Below are 20,299 nucleotides of genomic sequence, written 5' to 3'. Positions count from 1 at the left end.
TAAAATAGAATCCCTGGGCATATTTAAGCCACATTTAGCATATTTGTATACTAATGAATAAATTATACTACTACAAAATGCACATAACACACAGCATTCAGGGCTGCTTTTACCAGTGAGCAAGAAGGCAGCTGCAGCTGGCAACAGAAGAGAAGATTGAAAGACTGGGGGGAGGGGGAGATGCTGGACTCGGAGGGGGGGAGAGAGGAGGAATGAGAGAGGAGAAGACTGAAATGGGGGAGGGGAAGAGAGGAGAAGAGATGTTAGACCTGAGAGGGGGAACAGGAGAGAAGAGAAAGAGAGACCGGAAAGAGGGGGAGGGGGATGATGAACCCAGGGAGGGAGGGAGAGAGAGATGCGGACCATGGAGCTTTGGTGGTCAGGGAAGACAGAGGGAGAGATGCTAGCCCCAGAGTGGGGGATATGGAAGGAAGGGGAGAAGCTGAACACGGAGAGGGGCAGGGACTCAGAGAAGAGATGCTTGACAGGGATTGAGCATAGGGACAAGGAAGAAGACAATAGAACATAGAGGAGCAATGCTGGATGGGGAAGGGATAAGGACAGTGGGACACAGAGGGGCAATGCTGGGCAAGGGGATGATGCTAGTAAAGGGATAACAACATCAGAGGGGTGATGAGGGACAGAGGGGAAATGTTGGACAGGGCAAGATAGGGTCAGAGGAGAAATGCTGGACAAAATAGATAAGAATGCAGAGGAGATGAATGGTGAACATGGAGAGAAGAAATGTCAGATGGACAGGAGACCCTGCAAAGAGAGGAAAAAGGCAGAAAAGAGTTGCTAGGACCAAAGTGAATGGCAAAGGAATATGCTTTTCTGGTTTCTGTTTCTCTAGAATTGCTGTATAATTCAGAGTCTGACCTCTTGAGGTTTTCAGTTTAGTCTTGTTTGTTTGCCTTCATGTCGCTATTACTGGTCTGCAGTCCCTGGTTTCATCAGTCTTTATTTTGCACTTGTGACCGGTGTGGTGGTCTGCTAGTCTGTAGAGCTCTGAAGCAGTTCTCTCTAGGAGGTCTGTTGCCCAGTGTAATATTTACAGTGCTGCCTTTTCATGGATAAGGTTGTTGGTCTTTGAGTCCCGTGAGTTACTGCTTTTGGTTCTGCTTCTGAGTATGTTTTTGCAGTGGAGGGATTGTGTGTTGCCCTTACTCAGGTGACATCAAAACTTTAATATAATTTTAGTTTGTTATAACTTCAGAGAGAATTTTAGAACATTTTGAAGGATCTGCTCTGTGTTGAGATGGTGTCTGATCAGGGGTAAATTATGAGACACACTTCCTTATGCGGGATCATTAAATACAGCTGAATTTATTTACATAGTTGTATATGTAGTTTAGTGTTGGTAAGTGTTTGAAATAAGTGAATTTAAGTGTCATTCACGATGCAGAAATCCATTTTTCACAGCATATGAAGGTATTGTTTGTCAATAAGAGTAGCCAGAAACCCTTCCTCATTACCGCCATGCCAAATTTACACCCCAAATGCACTGCAAGAAAAACCTCATTCATTGGCCTTCATTCTCACTCACTGGGGTGGTAAATCTCACCCTTGGCATCTGTGCACCTTGGTCCAACATAAACTTTCCCTCTACTCTCTTACCCTGGTCTAGCAGCTTCCTTACCCACCAACTCCCCCACTGCTTCCAGAAAAAAAAAAAAGAAAAAGCTATTTAAAGGCATGGAGCTGTTGTCTAGGCTGCACTGCTGCACCACAGATAGCTTTGCTGGGCCTGCCCCTTCTGAGCTGGACTTCTGTTTCAGAGGGACACAAGTAGCAGAGCCATCAGGGCATGACCTAGTCAGTGGCTCTGTACCTTTATCTGGCTAAGGAAGCTGTGCCGCTGAACCAGGGGGTGAAGAGGACCTAAGGGGGTGGGGGATTGGTAGCCCATCCATAAAAATTGGCCCAGGACCCCATGAGTGGTTAAAACGACTCTGACAGCATTGGTATATGTCAATTAAATTCTAATCATAACACTAAAAAGAACACCCTTTGACACCATTTATTCATCAACATTTCAAATAACATTTTATAAGAATTCCATTGTTTGGGAACAAAATTGAAAATTGGCTTAGCTTAGAACATAAGTGTTACCATACTGGGACAGACCGAAGGTCCATCAAGCCCAGTATCCTGTTTTGAACAGTAGCCAGTCCAAGTCACAAGTACCTGGCAGGATCCCAGAACAGTACAATACATTTCCCAAGTCCATATTGATAATGGTATATGGACTTTTCTTTTAGGAAATTAGCCAAACCTTCTTAAACCCTGCTAAGCTAACTGCTTTTACCACATTCTCTGGCAACAGATTCCAGAGTTTAATTATGCGTTGAGTGAAGAAATATTATCTCTGGGTTGTTTTACATTTATTACTTAGTAGCTTTTTTATTTACAAGCATTCAGTTGCAAACTCCAAGGATGGCTACTGACCTCTTTCCCTCCCTTCCCCCCACCCCCTGAAATGCCTTGTGTTTTGCCATGAGGCTCCTCATTTGGGATTTATCTGACTGTAGAAGCATCAACTCTATCATGTGCTGTAGTTCTTCATGTTCCCACAGAGGTATCAGAAAACATGTAACGGTCTTGTGATATTATGTTAACTATGTTGGTGGTTCCATGTGTACATGCAAAGTTTGCACGTCCCTGTCTGATCTCCTTCTTTCTTGGATTCTAGGCTAGTTGAAGAGTTCATGCTGTTGGCAAACATGGCAGTTGCCCACAAAATCTATCGTTCCTTCCAGGGTCAGGCACTGCTGCGCTGTCACCCACCACCAAAGATTAAAATGCTTGAAGACCTGATGGAGTTCTGTGAGCAGATGGGCTTAAACATTGACTTCAGTAGTGCTGGAGATCTCCATGTGAGTACTGCGCCATGCTCGACATATACCATGAGTCCGGAACTCAAGGGGGAGGGGGGGGGGGTGCTGCACGGCATTGTCGGTGGTCTGTGACCTGGAAATCTTTGTGTGTGTGTGTTTTTAATGGCCACTGTACATGGTAACAATGGGATAAAATTCACTATTACCCACTTTGAAGGTGGGCTGTATGGAAAGAGCAATTTATATTGGTAAAAAAGTGTTTTATCCACATTGCAGTGGCATAGCTAAGGGTGGGCCTGGGTGGACACCGGCCCACCCATTCTTGCCTCAGGCCCACCCAGTCAGCAGCCCATGAAGCCCCCAAAACTCTTCAGTGGCAGCACCTCACTACTCTCTCTCCCTCTTCACTTGTGGCCTGGCATCTGCCCCCTCCCAGTCTACCTCAGAGCTACTGCTGACGGCATCCTGCGCCAGCCCTGCAGGCCTCTCTCTATCATGTCCTGCCCTCAATGATGTCACGTCTTGTTTTTTTGGTGGGAATGTGGTAGAGAGAAGTCTGCAGGGCTGGCGCAGGTTGCCTATAGGAATTGCAATGGGCAACGGCTCTGAGGTAGGACCGGGGGAGGGGGTTCAGAGAGAAATGGGCAGACATCAGGTCATTAAAAAAAAAAACACTATATTGTATGTATGTACAGGGGTGGGGGTGGGAAGGGCCCACCCAGGTTAACTCTGGGCCCACCCAAAATGGCAGGTCTACATACGCCTCTGCCACATTGACTTAAAAAAATCGCCTAGCATAAGGCAAAAGAGAAGAAGGACAAAAGGCCAAGTTACCACTTTCTGCTTATGTCAAGAAACCATCTCTTGGGGTTTGAGTAAAACTAAGCATATTGATTCAGTAAACTGAGTTATTTGGCCATGATTTTGAGTTGGTAAATACTGGTTCATTTGTAGCAAAAGAAAAAAAAGTAAATTTCCTTTCTGTGTCTAAATGCACTGAAATTAGTGGTATTTTTGTTCATAGCTCATATCCAGAGGTTTCAATTTTGCCGATGTCCTAAGAGACCAGTTGTCGCTGGACATGGGTCTGAACCTCCTACCCGCGGGGGAGGCACCCTCAATCTTTTCATCCCTCCCAGACTTCTTAGGCTCCGCCCTTCTTCCAGAGTATGTGCCGTCCTGCTGTATACTTCTGGATCTGTCCATGAGAGGCTTCTCTCGCGTTCCCTCTTCCAGGGGCCATGTTTTGGTTTAAAACAGGATATTTGAAAAGTGTTGGCTCACTTAGCAGGCAGGTAATTAGCTATCAGATCCTGCAGGCCAGGCTGAAGGTGGCAGACTGTGCCAGAGAGGCAATGACCAATAACAAAAAAGGCAAGGAACCAAGACATAAAAGCTATGCCACTTTGTTGGCTTTTGAAATGCTGGAGAATGGAAGTTGTACTTATCTTTTTGCCTTTTTTCCAGAAAAGCTTGAATGAAGCAGTTGGGACAGATAAATATGCAGTGGCTCGAAAGGAAGTGCTGACCAACATGTGCTCCCGACCAATGCAGGTAAGGGGGCTCCATGTCCTTAACCTTCACATCCAACCAGTGCAGATAAGGCAGTTTCCTGTGTTTAACACATGCTCCCAATCTATGCAAGAAATGAATCCCTGTGACCTTACATGTTTGAGGCCCCAATGCGATAGATAAGAAGCGGTGGTGAATTTCTGCCAGCTCGCCAACCGGGAACTGTTCTGAGCTTGATTTCTTCTGCCTGTTCTAGCTGGACTGGAAGCTGGAACACTCTGCTTTCACTGGCTTGGTTTCTTCTGATTTTTTAAGCTGGCAAGGGATGCTATGGAAGCAAAGTTCACAGTGCTTGTGGGAAGGGAGTCGCAGCCATAAATCAACAGCAGCTCCTTGTTGCTGACTCTAAAGCTCAGCTACTGTCTTCGCAGTAACTGGGCTAGATGAGAGAGGAGTTACAAAGCAGTGGGGGATGAAGGCTCGTAGCACGCTAGCTAAACAAAAACCATGGCAAAACCTGCAAAAGAAATCAAGAAATAATACTATTTATTAGGATTTATTTACCATGTTTTTGTAGAAATTCACCTAAGGCGGTGTACAGCAAGAATAAGCCAGACATAGGCAACATACAATTACTGCAGTAAAAATATTCAAACAGTTCATAATACGACATAGTTTGCTACTTACAATGTCAACACAATATACAATGAAACATCTTAATAGACAGCCTAGGGTGGAAGTGGAGGTGGAACCTATAGACAGATAAGACAGAGTAACTGGGACTAACTTAAAATTGTATTTCAAGTCAGAAAGGTGCATGAATATGATCTCCCCTTACGCTCCTACCCGTAACCTCCGCTCACAGGACAAATCAGTACCCTTCTCCACCACCGCCAACTCCAGGCTCCGCCCTTTCTGCCTCGCCTCACCCTATGCTTGGAATAAACTCCCTGCCCATCTTCAAATCCTTGCTCAAAGCCCACCTCTTCAATGTCGCCTTCAGCACCTAACCATTATACCTCTATTCAGGAAATCTTGACTCTCCCAAATTGACATTTCGTCCTTTAGATTATAAGCTCCTTTGAGCAGGGACTGTCCTTCTTTGTTAGATTGTACAGCGCTGCGTAACCCTGGTGGCGCTTTAGAAATGTTAAATAGTAGTAGTAGATTGAAGTTGACGTGAGGACAGGACTTTGTGTTTTCATTTACTGTATTAACGTATCCCTCTCAGCCTGGGGAAGGTGTAGGGCTTTTAAACATTGGAACTAGCATCCCTTACTGTATTTAAACTGAAGTGTTCCGCCATTGCTCTAGTCATGCTTCAAATGAGAAAACGGAACTTGAGTTGTAAGCGCTGCGGCTGTCTTTCCAGTTTTTATTTTCACAGCCTATTGACTGCTGTTGCCCAAGATGTAAACCAGAGCTCTCAGCATGTAGAATAATATTGGCAGGGCCTTTGAAGGAGGGTCCTGGACTCCTCAGTTTTCCTTCTTCCTCCCTTGATGTGATGTGGTAGAAAGGTCAGACATCGTGCTGCTGGTCACCCTTAGTCTGACGTTTTATAGCACCTTTCACCCTAACAGGAGCCTGGAGTATGTACACACCAATCAGAGCATGCAGCCAACTCTAGGGTGGATTTTATTTCAGCCTTTTAAGGCCAAGGATTCTGAAGCAGAGAGAGAGGAGTAAGGGCAGTGGTATTTCAATATTTTCATAGTTGAAAAAATATATATGGTAGCATGCGTGTGTTGTCCATGTCTTTCTCTCACATTAATTTTCAGGACCACACGCATCTCATCTTTAGATGTGAGATCCAGAAAGCTTATGTACTACAACATCTCTTCTTGGTCCTTCAAAGCTGAGATCCCCAAAGTATGGCTCAAAGGCAGTATCCAGCCCACCAATGCTGCACCAGAAACCCTATAACAACAAAGTACAGCAAAGAGTCTGAAAGTATCTACATTAGGGCTATTGAAGGAATGCCCATATTCCTCGTGCTGGTCCCGCTGTCCTCTCTGATTGAAGCACTGGTTTCTGAAAGTCTGCAGAAGTGGCAAGGGGAATGCTGGGTGCCCAATGCTCCTTCAGCTTCCACATAGATACTGTCAGTTATGTTCAGTTGTTAGCAGTCGAGTCTTTGACCGGGGGTGGGGGGGGGGGGGGGGAGCATAATTAAGGCTGGGGAATGGTTTATCAAGAAGAGATCAACTGAGACTGGACGAGGCAGTGGAGAAAGACAGATGAGACTGAGGGAAGAGGCGAGGGGTATACTGGATGGGTGGGGGGGAGGGCATATTCAGGCTATGGAATGGTTCAATGAGAATAGATCACTGAGACCTGGAGAGGCAGTAGGGGAAAACAGTTGAGTCTGGGACTTTATACGGCTGTTTGTTGACACTAATAGATCAAAGAAGGAGAATGATAGATTGATGCTGTGGTAACACTCAGGAAAGATGGTTAACGCTGGAGGTTGGCACCTAGAGAGAGGTTGAGCATGTGCATAGAGGGGGAATGACTGAGGCTGAAGCAGCACAAGGGAAAGCGGTGAGGGAAAGATGAAGGAGGGACTGAAAAAGGAAAGTGGAAATATAAGGCAGGATGGTAGAGTTGCAGCTGAGAATCAGAGAGAGTGAGAAATGGAGAGAGGCTGGAAAGGCTTGCTAGATATTCAGAGTGAGAGAAAGGAAAGGTCGAAAAGAAGGGGGAGATTGAAATTAGAGACTGAGAGGGGAAATAAAAGACAAAGATGGAGAAGAGCAAGCTGAGAGGCAATGAGAAAGAAAATCAGGAAAAGAATTCAGAAGACAGACAAGATTTTATATTTAAGGAATGTTATAGCTTGCCTATCTTGCATTCTGAGCCACTAACAAACAGCATAAGTGAAATGTAAATTAAAACATAAAACATGCAACAAATAAAAATAAAACATTCAAATACAACAAAAATTGAAAAACAATGCCAGTAACTTTGTACTCCGTGGGGGTTGGTGCTGGGAGCACATAGGTACTTGTGTTGCCTTTATAAAATAGACTTGAAGTAGGTGTGTTTTGGGGCTTCTCACATAGATGGCCTCTAAGCACATAAATTTATCAGCGTTCAGCCTGTGTGCGCATAAACCGAATGGAAATGTTTCTGGGGCAGGCTTGATGTTTACCTGCACATGTGTAAAGTAACCCGGGATATTTATGTTGGCCATGTTGGGAAACATTTTGAAAACCCTCTAGTAACTGCTCAGGACAAAGTGTGTGGTATGTGTTGTTTGTTGTCTGCTTAGTTACTAAATTACCCCTTTTGTTCCTTTTACCCTCTTAACCTAAGGCTGTACTGCAGTAGCCATATCACTGACTTGTCATACCTAATCCATCTGCAAAGCATTTCATTAAGTGATCGGGAGTCCTCAGTGCAATATGAGCAAAGAAACTTCTACGTGGAAACCTGTCTCACCTGCTGCTGCTATCAAGAAAAGACAAGAACATGATTGCCATACTGGGACAGACCAAAGGTCCATCAAGCCCAGCATCCTGTTTTCAACAGTGGCCAATCCAGGTCACAAGTACCTGGCCAGATCCCAAAACAGTACTATACATTTTATGCTGCTTATCCTAGAAATAAGCAGTGGATTTTTCCCAAGTCCATCTTAATAATGGCTTATGGACTTTTCTTTTAGGAAGATAGCCAAGCCTTTTTTAAACCCCGCTAACTGCTTTTACTACATTCTCTGGCAACAAATTCCAGAGTTTAATTACACATTGAGTGAAGAAATATCTGATTTGTTTTAAATTTACTACTTTGTAGCTTCATTGCGTGTCCCTAGTTCTAGTAATTTGGAAAGAGTAAACAAATGCTTCACATCTACCCGTTCCACTCCACTCATTATTTTATAGACCTCTATCATATCTCCCCTGAGTCGCCTTTTCTCCAAGCTGAAGACCCCCAGCCGCTTTAGCTTTTCCTCATAGGGAAGTCGTCCCATCCCCTTTATCATTTTTGTCACCCTTCTCTATACATTTTCTAATTCCACTATATCTTTTTTTGAGATGTGGTTTCAACGTATCGTCAACGATGACACCTAGATCCCTCTCCTGCTCGGTGACTCCTAATGTGGAACCTTGCATCACGTAGCTGTAGTTCAGGTTCCTCTTTCCCACATGCATCACTTTGCACTTGCTCACATTAAATGTCACTTGGACTGACTCACGCCTGATAATTTCAAGATACTCTGAGGCTCATTTTCAAAGCACTTAGCCTCCCAAAGTTCCATAGAAACCTATGGAACTTAGCCTCCCAAAGTGCTTTGAAAATATGCCTCTTAGTGAACATGGCAGATGCAGTCCAGTAATGGTGCAGGCCAGGGCCAGGCTGTTCAGGCACTACTGTACTTCCTTTGCAAGATTTTGAGGGGGCTCGTGGTGTGCTGCCCAGCACCTGGAAGAAGCACAATTCTCTCTTATGCTCCCCTGAGTCCACTGCAGCTCACCAGACATGGGAAGGTTTCTCCACCTGTGGCAAAACCAGCTGACTTGCGAATGCTTGGGTTCCAGCCAGCTTTGAATCCCAGTACAGGAACTGCTTGCAGGGAAGGTCTGTCCAGAAGATCCTTTACTCTTCTGTCAGTAGACTGTAGAATGCATAAGGTTGTTTTGTATTTCTCACTTTACCTTACGCTTTCCTTCTCTCTCTCTCTCTCTCTCTCTCATGCATTTTGCTGAGGATGAGAAAAGATGTCGGGAAGGGAGCTTTGTTGGTAATTTTTTGGGCAGACTCTACTCTCTGTTTGTACTGGTTAAATTTTGTAAGATTTCAGTTAGAACATATGGTTAAAGGACGGCTGTAATAGAAAAATTAGAAGAACCCCAGATGTGTGTGCTAAATGCCCAGTGTTATTGAAAGGTCAGACTTTGGAGGAAAATCACATTATATAGAAAGAGGAGATTTAGCCTTCCTGTGCCACTGTTAAAACAGGGACACAGCAAAGTTGTTACAGACACACCCACCAGCCTCTAAATTTGGTGGCTCAAGGGACAGGTGCTGTGATTGGAGGAGTAGCCTAATGGTTAGTGCAGCAGGCTTTGAGCCTGGCGACCTGAGTTTAATTCCCACTGCAGCTCCTTGTGAACTTGGGCAAGCCACTTAACCCTCAGGTACAAAAACTTAGATTGCGAGTCCCCTAGGGATAGAGAAAGTACCTGCATATGATGTGTACAGTGCTGTGTATGTCTAGTAGCACTATAGAAATTATTATTAGTAGTAAAAATACCATGCTAAAGACTTAGGCTTGCTGGAGATAGGGATGCTGCAGAGGCCCTTGGGGAGGGATTTGTGGCCCTCACTCAAAGGTGACACCTTGTGGCCAAACGTAGAGCCTAAAGTAGTTGAGCTCCACTTTATGACCCCAGAAAGGACGTTGCTGCAGAAGCTGGACTGAGTTTTGAAGTAGGGTGTAAAATCAGAGGACAAAACCCAGTGAATAGTTGTGAATGACAGGGTGGTTCAGGTTGAGCTGAAAGATCAAAGGAGCAGGAGGAAGTTGCAGTGAAAGTAAATATTATATGGTTTCTTGAAACTCCATTTCCTGAGGGGACACTGTGCCACATTTAGGAACATTAATTGAAAGCTGCTAAAAGTTAATTTGTGAAAATGAGGTTGTTGGATTTCCCGCTGTGTTGCCTTCCAGCCTGTGTCTGCTCCGTTTGCTGATCAGAATTATTTTACCCATTCAGTTAATGCACAGAGACCACAGACTGAGCAGGTGAGACTGCGTTCTTACTTGTTTTAACACCATAGGATGCTTACCAGCCCATTATCTAAGTCAATCACCAGCATACGAGCGACATTATAAGCTGCTCAGTTCAGGGAAAAGGGACCTAAACAGATTTAATCTAGAAATGATGCAACTGGGTCTTGACTGGAAGAGAAAAGAAATGGGAAGTGTGAGACTGAGGCGTATTTCTCTTTCATAGCACTGAATCCCTGAAATTGCGCTAGACAGCTTTGATTATTTGTCACAAGAGGAAGTGGTGCTTGATTTTGCTGAAGAACAGGATGTGCTTTCTGATTTTCAATCTGGTTTTTGGAAACTTTATAGCACTGATGGATATTGTTGATGATTGTTGGAAATATTAGACAAGGGGGACTGATGTTCTCTTGGCGCTGCTTTTGATACTTTGGAACGTTCTATTTTATCTAGTATTGATCTGTGACAAAGCTCTATCACGATTAGATGTTTTTGGAGGATAGCTGTTAACATGTTTTGGTAGGTTCTGAGCTTTCGAAACCTAAACCCTTGATATTGGGAGCTCTCCAAGGTGCTGTTTTGTTACCCTTGCTTCTTAATCTTTATTTAAGACCTGTGATTGATATTGTTTTGAGTCATGGTATTCGTATTCACACTTTTGTTGATGATACCCAGTTATATATTCCCGTATGCTCTGCCTAAGGAGATCAACTAGAGAAGTTATTAACCTGTCTGACTTCAATTAAGAACTGAATGGTATTGAATGGTATTGAAGTTCAATTAAATTCCTCTTTTTGTGAGTTCATAGAGAAAGTTGTTCTTACCCTCATCCTGTTTTGATGTGGGATGGATCTACTATATTTGCAAAGGATCAAATATGTAGTTAAGTAGTTGAATTAGATGCGGGGTTGTCTTCTGAAAATCATATTTCACATGTAGCCAGTGCCGCCTCCTACCATCTTCATCAACTTCATAGGATCCATTCCTATTTTTCTATGGCTGATTTAGCCCAGTCAGTCTACGCCTACCTGATTTCTCCCCTTGACTATTGCAATGCATTATCAAGCGTTGAGCAGGCAGAGACCTAGAAACAATTTCTAGTTTGTATAGTCATGTTACACCTAGCCTTCATTCTTTGCATTGGCTCGCAGTTGAGAAGCGCTGTTCTTTTAAACTGTCGGTTTTAGCATTTAACTGTGGGATGGTACCTAAATATTTTTTGAGGAATCTGGTAATTTATGTTCTTAATCATCCTTTGTGCCCTCAGAGTGACATGTTTTTCTCTTCCCCCACCAGAGTTTTTCAACTTGAGTGTGTCTGCTTTCACGCATACTCTTGTTCCATTGCTTTTTCATGGAATACAATTCCGTTATCTTACAGACTAATTTATTGGAGTTTCATAAAACTATTAAAACCTTCTTGTTTTTATTGATTTTTTTGAAAGAAAGATTCCGTCAGATTCTGAGATTTCTATGATGATTATTGTATTACTAGTAAAAAAAGACCCGTTTTCAAGAAAATGAAATGGGCGCTAGCAAGGCTATCTTGTAATGGTGATTATGTTTTTAAAGCTCTCGTCAAAGCGATTTCTCCTCTCTCCCCTGCCCTCCCCTCCATGTCCAGCGATTCTTCCTTCCCCTCTGTATCCCGCGATTCCGACCTCCCCTCCATGTGCAGCGATTCTCCTGTGCCCTGCCATCCCCTCTGCGTCCCGCGATTCTGGCCTCCCCTCCATGTCCAGCAATCCTCCTCCGCCCTGCCCTCCCCTCCATGTCCAGCGATTCGTCTCTGCCCTCCCATCCGTGTCCCACGATTCTCTCCTGTCCTCCCATCCCATCCATGTCCATCGATTCTCCTCTGCCCTGGCCTCCCCTCCATGTCCAGCGATTGTCCTCTGCCCTTGCCTCCCCACCATGTTCAACGATTATCCTCTGCCCTGCCCTACCTTCCATGTCCTGCAATTCTCCCCTTGCCTCCCATTCCCTCCGTGTCCAGCGATTCTCCTCTGCCCTGCCCTCCCATCTGTGTCCCGCGATTCTGTCCTCTCCTCCCATCCATGTCGATTCTCCTCTGTCCTGCCCTCTCCTCCCCTCGATGCCCCTTGATTCTGTCCTCCCCTCCATGTCCAGCATTCCGTGCCTCCACTTGTCTTGCTTGTGTTCGTAACATCCTGACGTCAGCTCGTCTCCAGCGTTCCCTTCCATCTCTCTGTTCCACCCTCTGACGTCATTTCGTCTTTACACGAGGGCGAGACAGTGAGAGGGAAGAGAACGAACGCTGGAGGCTTGCTGACGTCAGGATGTTACGAACCCAGCCAGCCAGCCATTTGTACATTGACGGTACAAATTATTATATTAGAATGTGGTATATTTGATATTTTCTGTAGTTTAATGTTTTATGTTAGTGTTTTAATGTTTTATGTTTGTGTTACACTTGTATTGTTATTTGTTTTAATTTTTGTTATATATATAATCCTGTAACCCATTATAAGTGAGCTAAATAAATAGAGGCCATTCGTATGCAGGTTTTGCTGTGATGTTTGTTGGAAAAAAAAGAGGTCACTTCAGCAGGGCAGGTGCAAGAGTATTAAGTAGCCGGGGTGAAGAGTCAGCTTTGCGCCCCTTTCCCCTGACATTTTGATAATTAAACTGAACAATCATGATCATTCCAACATCACCTCTCCACATAATAGGACATCATACTTTTAAATACTAAAATTTGTTTTTATGTATATCTCTGTGTGTGTGTACACGTATGTATGTATGTGTATAGTTTATTCCGCAGCCATGCAGGGAATGTGCAGGCATGCTACCTGGTGATGTCATTGATGGAGCCGACATGCTGGAGCTCCCCCCCTAGCTATAAACAAGGTTTAGACATGTTTGAGACATGCAGTGGAGGAGCACGCCCGAAATATCAGGATAGGGTTGCATATAGATTGCCACCAGGCAGTGTGGCTGCATTCCTCTGCTGTCTGCGGAGAACATCTGTTACAGGTAAGCAACTTTCCCATACATACATACGTACTTAATGAAGACAATTTCCAGGTAAATGGGGTGTTTGAAAATTGCTCGCCCTTCCTGTGGGTGAAAGTCTGCTGTGCTGACGCTTTGAATTTGTGTGGCTGTCAGGAAAAACTGTTTTCTTTGACTTCAGCTTTTATTTTCATTCCACCAGGAAGTTGCTGCTCTAGGCAACTGCCTAATAATAAAGCCAGCTTTGTGTTTGCCTGGCATAGGGTGGTAAAGTAAGGGAGGATGAGTGGAGAAAAATGAACAACTGTTGAGTATTGAAATCCTGAATGTAGGCCTGGAAGATAAGTTGATGACTTGATGTTATCCCATTTTCAGTTTGTGTAAGGCGCATTCACCTCTCTAGTAGCTATTGAATGCTTGGTCTTGGGTATAGCCTGGCATTCTCCCCAAACTATCAAATCAGCGCTGCTCTTTAGAGCATTTTGTTTGTCACATTGCTTTTTGACACTATATACTTTTGTGGTTCAGTCTGTGGCATCTGACATGCAATAGCGGTTAGGATTATTGATGGTGTTATGTTTATATCTCTCCATTGGTTTCCTGATTGGTTTCTGCATAGTGCTGATTTGATAGTTTCACAAGACGCCTAACCTACCTGTCTGGCCACTTCGAGGCTGTATCCCCAGCACAGCTCAGGTTCTCCTACACCTGCTGCTTGTACTCTACGCTAACACCCTCCTCCCACCGACTGGGTCACAATGCCTCTGGGCGATTCTCCCGCTCTCAAATTAGCCCCAGTGATTTCTAGGTTACTGGAGCCACACTCCCAGTGGTCCCACAGTTCCCTGAAAGCACTCACAGATTCAACACACAATCCACCAGGATTCTTTATCAGTCCAGACAGCAGAGTCAACAAACAAATTGTTGTCTGAAAAATTGAACAGTGGAACAAAATAGTGCAAGCGGTAACTGAAATATGGATCAGTTATAACACTAACTAAACATTTGTATACTGTCTAAACAATACCTGGGAAGGTCAGGACATATAGTCAACCGAGCCTCAGGAAAGAGATCTGTCTCTCTTTCCTCCCAAGCTAAGACTGAAGCAACAGCCAGCAACAACTGCTGGGTAATTTCAAACTCCAGGCCAATCAGAGCCCAGTCGACAAGATTTCAAATATATGCTGTTTCTTGCTTAATGTTTGTGTCAAACTAAAGAAAAACACTCCGGGGTCATTTTACTAAGGTGTGTGGGCACCTACACACGTCAATTTGGAATTTCCGCCTGGCTACCGCGTGCCCCGGGCGGTAATTCCATTTTTTATGTGCGTCCAATACATGCAGCAGAAAATATTTTTCATTTTCTACCGCGTGGCTCTAACCGGGCAGTAATCGGCAGTGTACGTGCTGACAATTACTGTCCAGTTAACGCGTGAGACCTTAACGCTAAGTCAATGGGTGGCAGTAAGGTCTCAGGCCCAAAATGGACATTTGTTAATTTTTATTTTGACGCACGTCCATTTTCGGCCAAAAAGAAAGGCCTTTTTTGCAGGTGCACTGAAAGATGGACCTGTGCGCGCCCAATACATGCGCCTACAACAGCGCAGGCCATTTTTTCCGGCACACCTTAGTAAAAGGACCCTTCAGTTCGCTGTAACAGCTTTACAGCAAAGAAACACCACCTGCTGGCCAAATAGGAGTAATACACTTCAGAACATAATGCAGGAAACTTTTACAGGCTTAAAACACACTGTTTCTTCACAGATGGTATTGACTCCTGAGGCAGACGTGTTTTATGCCGAAACGCAGGTCTGCATCGAGTCAACGTTCTATTTTTGTGTACTTTTGAATAAACGTGCCCTTGTGTTGGAATTTCTTTGGTCGCTCCCCATTTTTTTGTTTGTTTTGTGTGTCTTTTGGGGTATCTTCTGCCTTTTTGTTTGACGTTCTCCCCTCCTTGTGATGCCTTGTCTTGTACTGAGTTTTCCTGTTGGTCCTGTTTCAGATGGCGTTGTACTTCTGCACTGGAATCCTGAAGGATGAGACTCAGTTTCGACATTATGCACTGAATGTGCCACTGTACACACATTTCACCTCACCAATTCGACGCTTTCCTGATGTCATCGTACACCGTCTTCTTGCTGCAGCGATTGGTAGGTTTAGAAGAGTAACTGCAAGGATCAGAGGCAGTGGCGTACCAAGGGGGAAGGGGCGGTCCGCCCCGGGTGCACGCCGGTCAGCTTCGTTCGTTTCCATGCTCCCTCTGCCCCGGAACAGGAAGTAACCTGTTCCGGGGCAGAGGGAGCATGGAAACGAACGAAGCTGACCGGCACGCGGCACCCCCCCAGCGGCGTGCACCCGGGGGAGGGGGGTGTCTTTTCGCAGGGGGGGGGGCGGGGCGCATCGGTGATTCTCCCCGGGTGTCAGCCCCCCTAGGAACGCCATTGATCAGAGGCTGACCTGTGACCTTGTATGTAGGCAGTGTGAGAACAAAACAAATAGCACGAGGTCCAGTTAGTGTATCTTCGTACTGATGCACTTCTTAGCTATAGTAAAGTGGGCTTTCTCCACCAAAAAGGCAGAGGAATTGGCAAACATCTAAACTCTGGAATTCGTTGCCAGAGAATGCGGTAAAGGCGGTTAGCTTAGCAGAATTTTAAAAAGGTTTGGACGGCTTCCTAGAGGAAAAGTCCATAGACCGTTATTAAATGGACTTGGGGAAAATCCACTATTTCTGGGATAAGCACTATAAAATGTTTTATACATTTTTGGGATCTTGCCGGGTATTTGTGACCTGGATTGGCCACTGTTGGAAACAGGATGCTGGGCTCGATGGACCTTTGGTCTTTTCCAGTATGGCAATACTTATGTACTGTTTTGTCTAAAGTAACCAGTCATAGCAATCTGTACTGGACTCTCAGAGTGGTGGGGAGGGGGCTTCCCAGTTGTAGCCTGGAAATTGGAGTCTTGTTCCACAGATGAAGCTAGAAATGGTAAGAGGACGTGACGATCTAAACATGCTTCATGAAACTGTAACAAACGTATGTGTTTCTGCATTCCAGGCTGTGGGAGTCCCGTGAGACTGACAGCAGCTGAAATTCAGAAAGAAGCAGACCACTGCAATGACCGGAAGACCGCTTCTAAGCGAGTGCATGAGCTCAGTACCGACCTCTTCTTCTCTGTATTTGTCAAGGTGAGGCCTGACTGGGTGTTGGCCACTGGATCATTCTCATCTCCAGAGTCTCAGCTGTTTCTCATTGCTGTCTGATTGACACTGCAGTGCTACTATTAATACAATAAAAATGATAGATAGTACAGTTAATAAACAACGAATAGAATTTAAGTATGTTAGTGTGTTTTTTTACTTGCTTTTGCCACAGTGTGTTGAACCTTTGCATTGCTGTGCATTATATCTGCCTCTTTGCACTGTTATCCCAGGAGTCTGGCCCCTTGGAATCGGAAGCCATGGTGATGGGAGTCTTGAACGAAGCCTTTGATGTGTTGGTGTTGAAATATGGAGTTCAGAAACGCGTCTACTGCAATGTAAGAGCAACCTGAAAGTATTAGAGGGGAGAAATTCTGGGAGCAGAGAGTATTGTCTATGAACAGAAAATCCTGGTGGATTCAGTCGGTGTAGCTTTGACTTCCTCTCTGTCTTTCTTGAATTTGTGTCACCCCGTTTTTCTAACGTGCTATATTATATCTCTGTTGGCAGGCCTTGCCACTTCTAGAGTCCCATTTCACAAAAGTGGGAAAGAAGCCAGAACTGACCCTCATCTGGGAACCCGAGACACCAGAACAGGAAGCAGTACACCAGGTATGTGGGAAGGGCGTTATGATATTCTTTGTTTTATTCTCCGTCCCATTCCTAATAATTCCTAACATTCTGTGTGCTTTTTTGGGTTCCGCTGCCACACACACTGAGCAGAAGATTTCTACATATAGTCCACAATGACCCCGAAATCTTTTCCCTGGGTGGTGATTCCTACTGTGGAACCCAGCATCATGTAACTATAATTTGGGTTATTCTTCCCAATTTGCATCACTTTGCACTTGTCCACATTAAACTTTGCAGGTAGCCTAATGGTTAGTGCAGGAGCCTGAGATCCTGGGGAACTGGGTTCAATTCATACTGCAGCTCCTTGTGACTCTGGGAAAGTCACTTAACCCTCCATTACCCCTGATACAAAATAAGTAAACTGCTTTGATTGTAACTACATAAAGGCGGTGTATCAAATCCCATCCCCTTATCAATTGGATGCCGCCCAGTCTTCCAAGTTCCCAAGATGTAGAGCTGGAAATAACTAGTGAGGTGACTAATTTTGCCAATGACTCAAAGTTATTAAATCACAAGAGGATTGTGAAAAATTACAAGAGGACCTTTCGAGACTCGGAGACTGGGCTTCCAAATGGCACATGTCATATGTCGTTTAATGTGAGCAAGTGCAAAGTGATGCATGTGGGAAACAGGAACCCGAATTATAGTTATGTAATGCAAGATTCTACATTAGGAGTCACCGACGAGGAAAGGGATCTAGGTGTCATCATTGATGATACTTTGAAACCCTCTGCTCAGTGTGCAGCAGCGGCTAAGAAAGCAAATAGAATGTTAGGAATTATTAGGAAAGGAATGGAAAACAAAAATGAAAACGTTATAATGCCTTTGTATTGCTCCATGGTGCAATTCTGGTCACCGCATCTCAAAAAAGATATAGCGGAATGGTACAGAGAAGGGTGACAAAAATGATAAATAGAATGAGATGACTTCCCTATGAGGAAAGGCTAAAGTGACTAGGACTCTTCAGCTTGGAGATGGCTGAGGGGCAGATATGATAGAGGTCAATAAAATACTGAGTAGAGTGGAACGGGTAGAGGTGAATCGCTTGTTACTCCTTTCCAAAAATACTAGGACTAGGGGCACGCAATGAAGCTACTAGGTAGTAAATTTAAAACAAACCGGAGAAAATATTTCTTCACTCAGTGTGTAATTAAACTCTTGAATTTGTTGCCAGAGAATGTGGTAAAAGCAGTTAGCATAGCGGGGTTTAAAAAACGTTTGGCTAATTTCCTAAAAGGAAAGTTCATAAGCCATTATTAAGACATAGTTGTCAGAGTTCACTGTTTATTCCTGTTTTACTGTTTTGGGATCTTGCCAGGTACTTGTGACCTGGATTGGCCACTGTTGGAAACAGGTTACTCGGCTTGCTGGACCGTCGATCTGATCCAGTATGGCAACTCTTATGTACTTACGCCAAAAGCTTTCTGAAAACCTAGACACACAAGATCTAGAAGAGTGTCTTTCAAGAACTGTCCATGTTCCTTTTCTTTCTACGCTTTGTTTCTATCTTCCTTTCTGATAATTGAATTTCTCTTTCACAGAAAAAATACTTAGTTCTTTACTCCTAGAGGGCAGGTTTCATGTAGCCTGTATAGCTGTAAATTTGACAGCTGCTTTAATCTGTATACTTTGCACAAAGTTTGGGATAGAACTAACCACATTTTTCTCTTTGAAAGATTAGAAAGCATAAAGTGCTCAAGTCACAACATTCACAACCTTTGTACCTGCTGTTGATGTGAAATGTGTCAGGCGGTAGGGGAAAAGCAAAATAGTTTTCGAGGGCCTTTATTCACTAGCTGGATCAAGGTGGAACCGCACCATTTGCTTGTGCTGTCTTTCTGACCGCTGTATCCTGTTTCCTGGCTGCAGGTGATCAGTATCTTTTCTCTGGTGGAGGTGGTGCTGAAATCGGAGAGCGTACCTTTGAAGTACAGCGCCACCCTGAAGAGACCGGGCGAAATACCCAAGGAGTGAGCACAGGGACAGTTTTCTCTTTCCTCACCCTGCCAAGGCAGTTTTAACCAGGTGCTCTGAACTGTTGCAAGGACATTTTAAAGGACTTTTATGGAATTATTTTTAACTTTTATTTTCTGGAGGACACATTTTTGGTTGCAGTTTGACTTTTAATCTGAACTGGAAATTGGTAACGTTGCTTTCGTTTGGGGGTGAAAGAATGAATAATGCTTTAATTTTTAGAATCCTCCACCCTTTCCCTCATCAAATCAGGGTCTTAGTTATTTTAGCTTCTGTTGTTCATAGATTCATTTTGTTTTTAAGTACTTCAAATGGCAGTAAGTGGATAAAAGAAGCTCCTGATGGGTCGCTCAGCACTGGTGCTGCATGAGTAACATTGGCCTCCGCTGAGTACTGACGCTTTCTGATTTCCCAGACATCCATATTCTGCAGTCTTCTGTAGTAATAAAGTCTGAGGAGCCGCAGCTCACCTTCCTGCGTGTTTACTGCTTTTCCTGCTGCTGGATCTGCAGGGGACGCACACGGTCAGTATGGGAGCAGGTAATTTGATAAACCTTGTTTGCACATAAAAATGCTGATTTGCGCTTGCAAAAGGCCTCTGGCAGAATTACCTTGCACATAAGCGACTTTTAATTAGCTGTATGTGTTTGCGTCTTTAGGCATGTTCAGGGGAGAGGTTTGGGTGGGTCACGGGCAGGGTTATGATTTATGCACATACCTCTAATTTCGTATATTGCACCACAAGTTTGATGCTCAAAAAGGGGTAAATGGCAGGTGCTATTTTAGAAATTAGTGCCTCAGACCCCAGTGCTCAAAAATAAACACAGGCGCTATAGGCCATTAGCACCTACCTGCACAGAACAAGCGCATAAAGCATGCGGAATCCTGTTTAGAAGGAATGGTTCCGTGGAATCTTAGTGGAGATTGGGTGGCAACACCGGTAATTGGGAAACAAAACGGGAGCTGGGCAGACTTCTACGGTCTACGCCCTGATCGTGACTGAATAGATAGGGATGGACTGGAGTGTAAATTTTAACGGGCTTCGACATTAGCTTCAGAACCTTTAGTACAAGAACAGTGCAGGGTAGACTTCTACGGTCTGTTCCCTGAGAATGGCAAGGACAAATCAAACTCAGGTATAAAGTATCACATACCATGTAAAATGAGTTTATCTTGTTGGGCAGACTGGATGGACCTTTCAGGTCTTTATCTGCCGTCATTTACTATGTTACTCTCTGGGGTTCTACATGGAATGTTGCTACTAACTGGGATTCCGGAATCTTGTAACTCTTTAGGATTCCAGAATCTTCAGAACTTAGTGCAAGAGTGCTGGGCAGACTTCTACGGTCTGTGCCCTGAGAATGGCAAGGACAAATCAAACTCAGGTATAAAGTATCACATACCATGTAAAATGAGTTTATCTTGTTGG

General features: G+C 44.3%; 1 protein-coding gene across 1 annotated transcript in view; it reads left to right on the top strand.

The window, feature by feature from the left end:
• LOC115458688 (DIS3-like exonuclease 2) overlaps positions 1-19,400 on the top strand; it is a gene marked incomplete at its 5' end in the record, with an annotated part of 95,153 nt that extends 75,753 nt beyond the window's left edge. The window contains 7 exons of the mRNA XM_030188516.1: positions 2,693-2,876; positions 4,305-4,391; positions 15,064-15,211; positions 16,121-16,251; positions 16,497-16,601; positions 16,774-16,875; positions 18,766-19,400. Of these exons, the coding sequence (XP_030044376.1) occupies positions 2,693-2,876; positions 4,305-4,391; positions 15,064-15,211; positions 16,121-16,251; positions 16,497-16,601; positions 16,774-16,875; positions 18,766-18,870 (862 nt within the window). The remainder of the gene's footprint in view (positions 1-2,692; positions 2,877-4,304; positions 4,392-15,063; positions 15,212-16,120; positions 16,252-16,496; positions 16,602-16,773; positions 16,876-18,765) is intronic.
• Positions 19,401-20,299: the final 899 nt, after the last annotated feature.

Source organism: Microcaecilia unicolor, unplaced genomic scaffold (genome assembly GCF_901765095.1).
Source record: "Microcaecilia unicolor unplaced genomic scaffold, aMicUni1.1, whole genome shotgun sequence".
In the NCBI taxonomy this organism is placed as follows: domain Eukaryota; kingdom Metazoa; phylum Chordata; class Amphibia; order Gymnophiona; family Siphonopidae; genus Microcaecilia; species Microcaecilia unicolor.
This window is presented reverse-complemented; position numbering and strand designations above follow the sequence as displayed.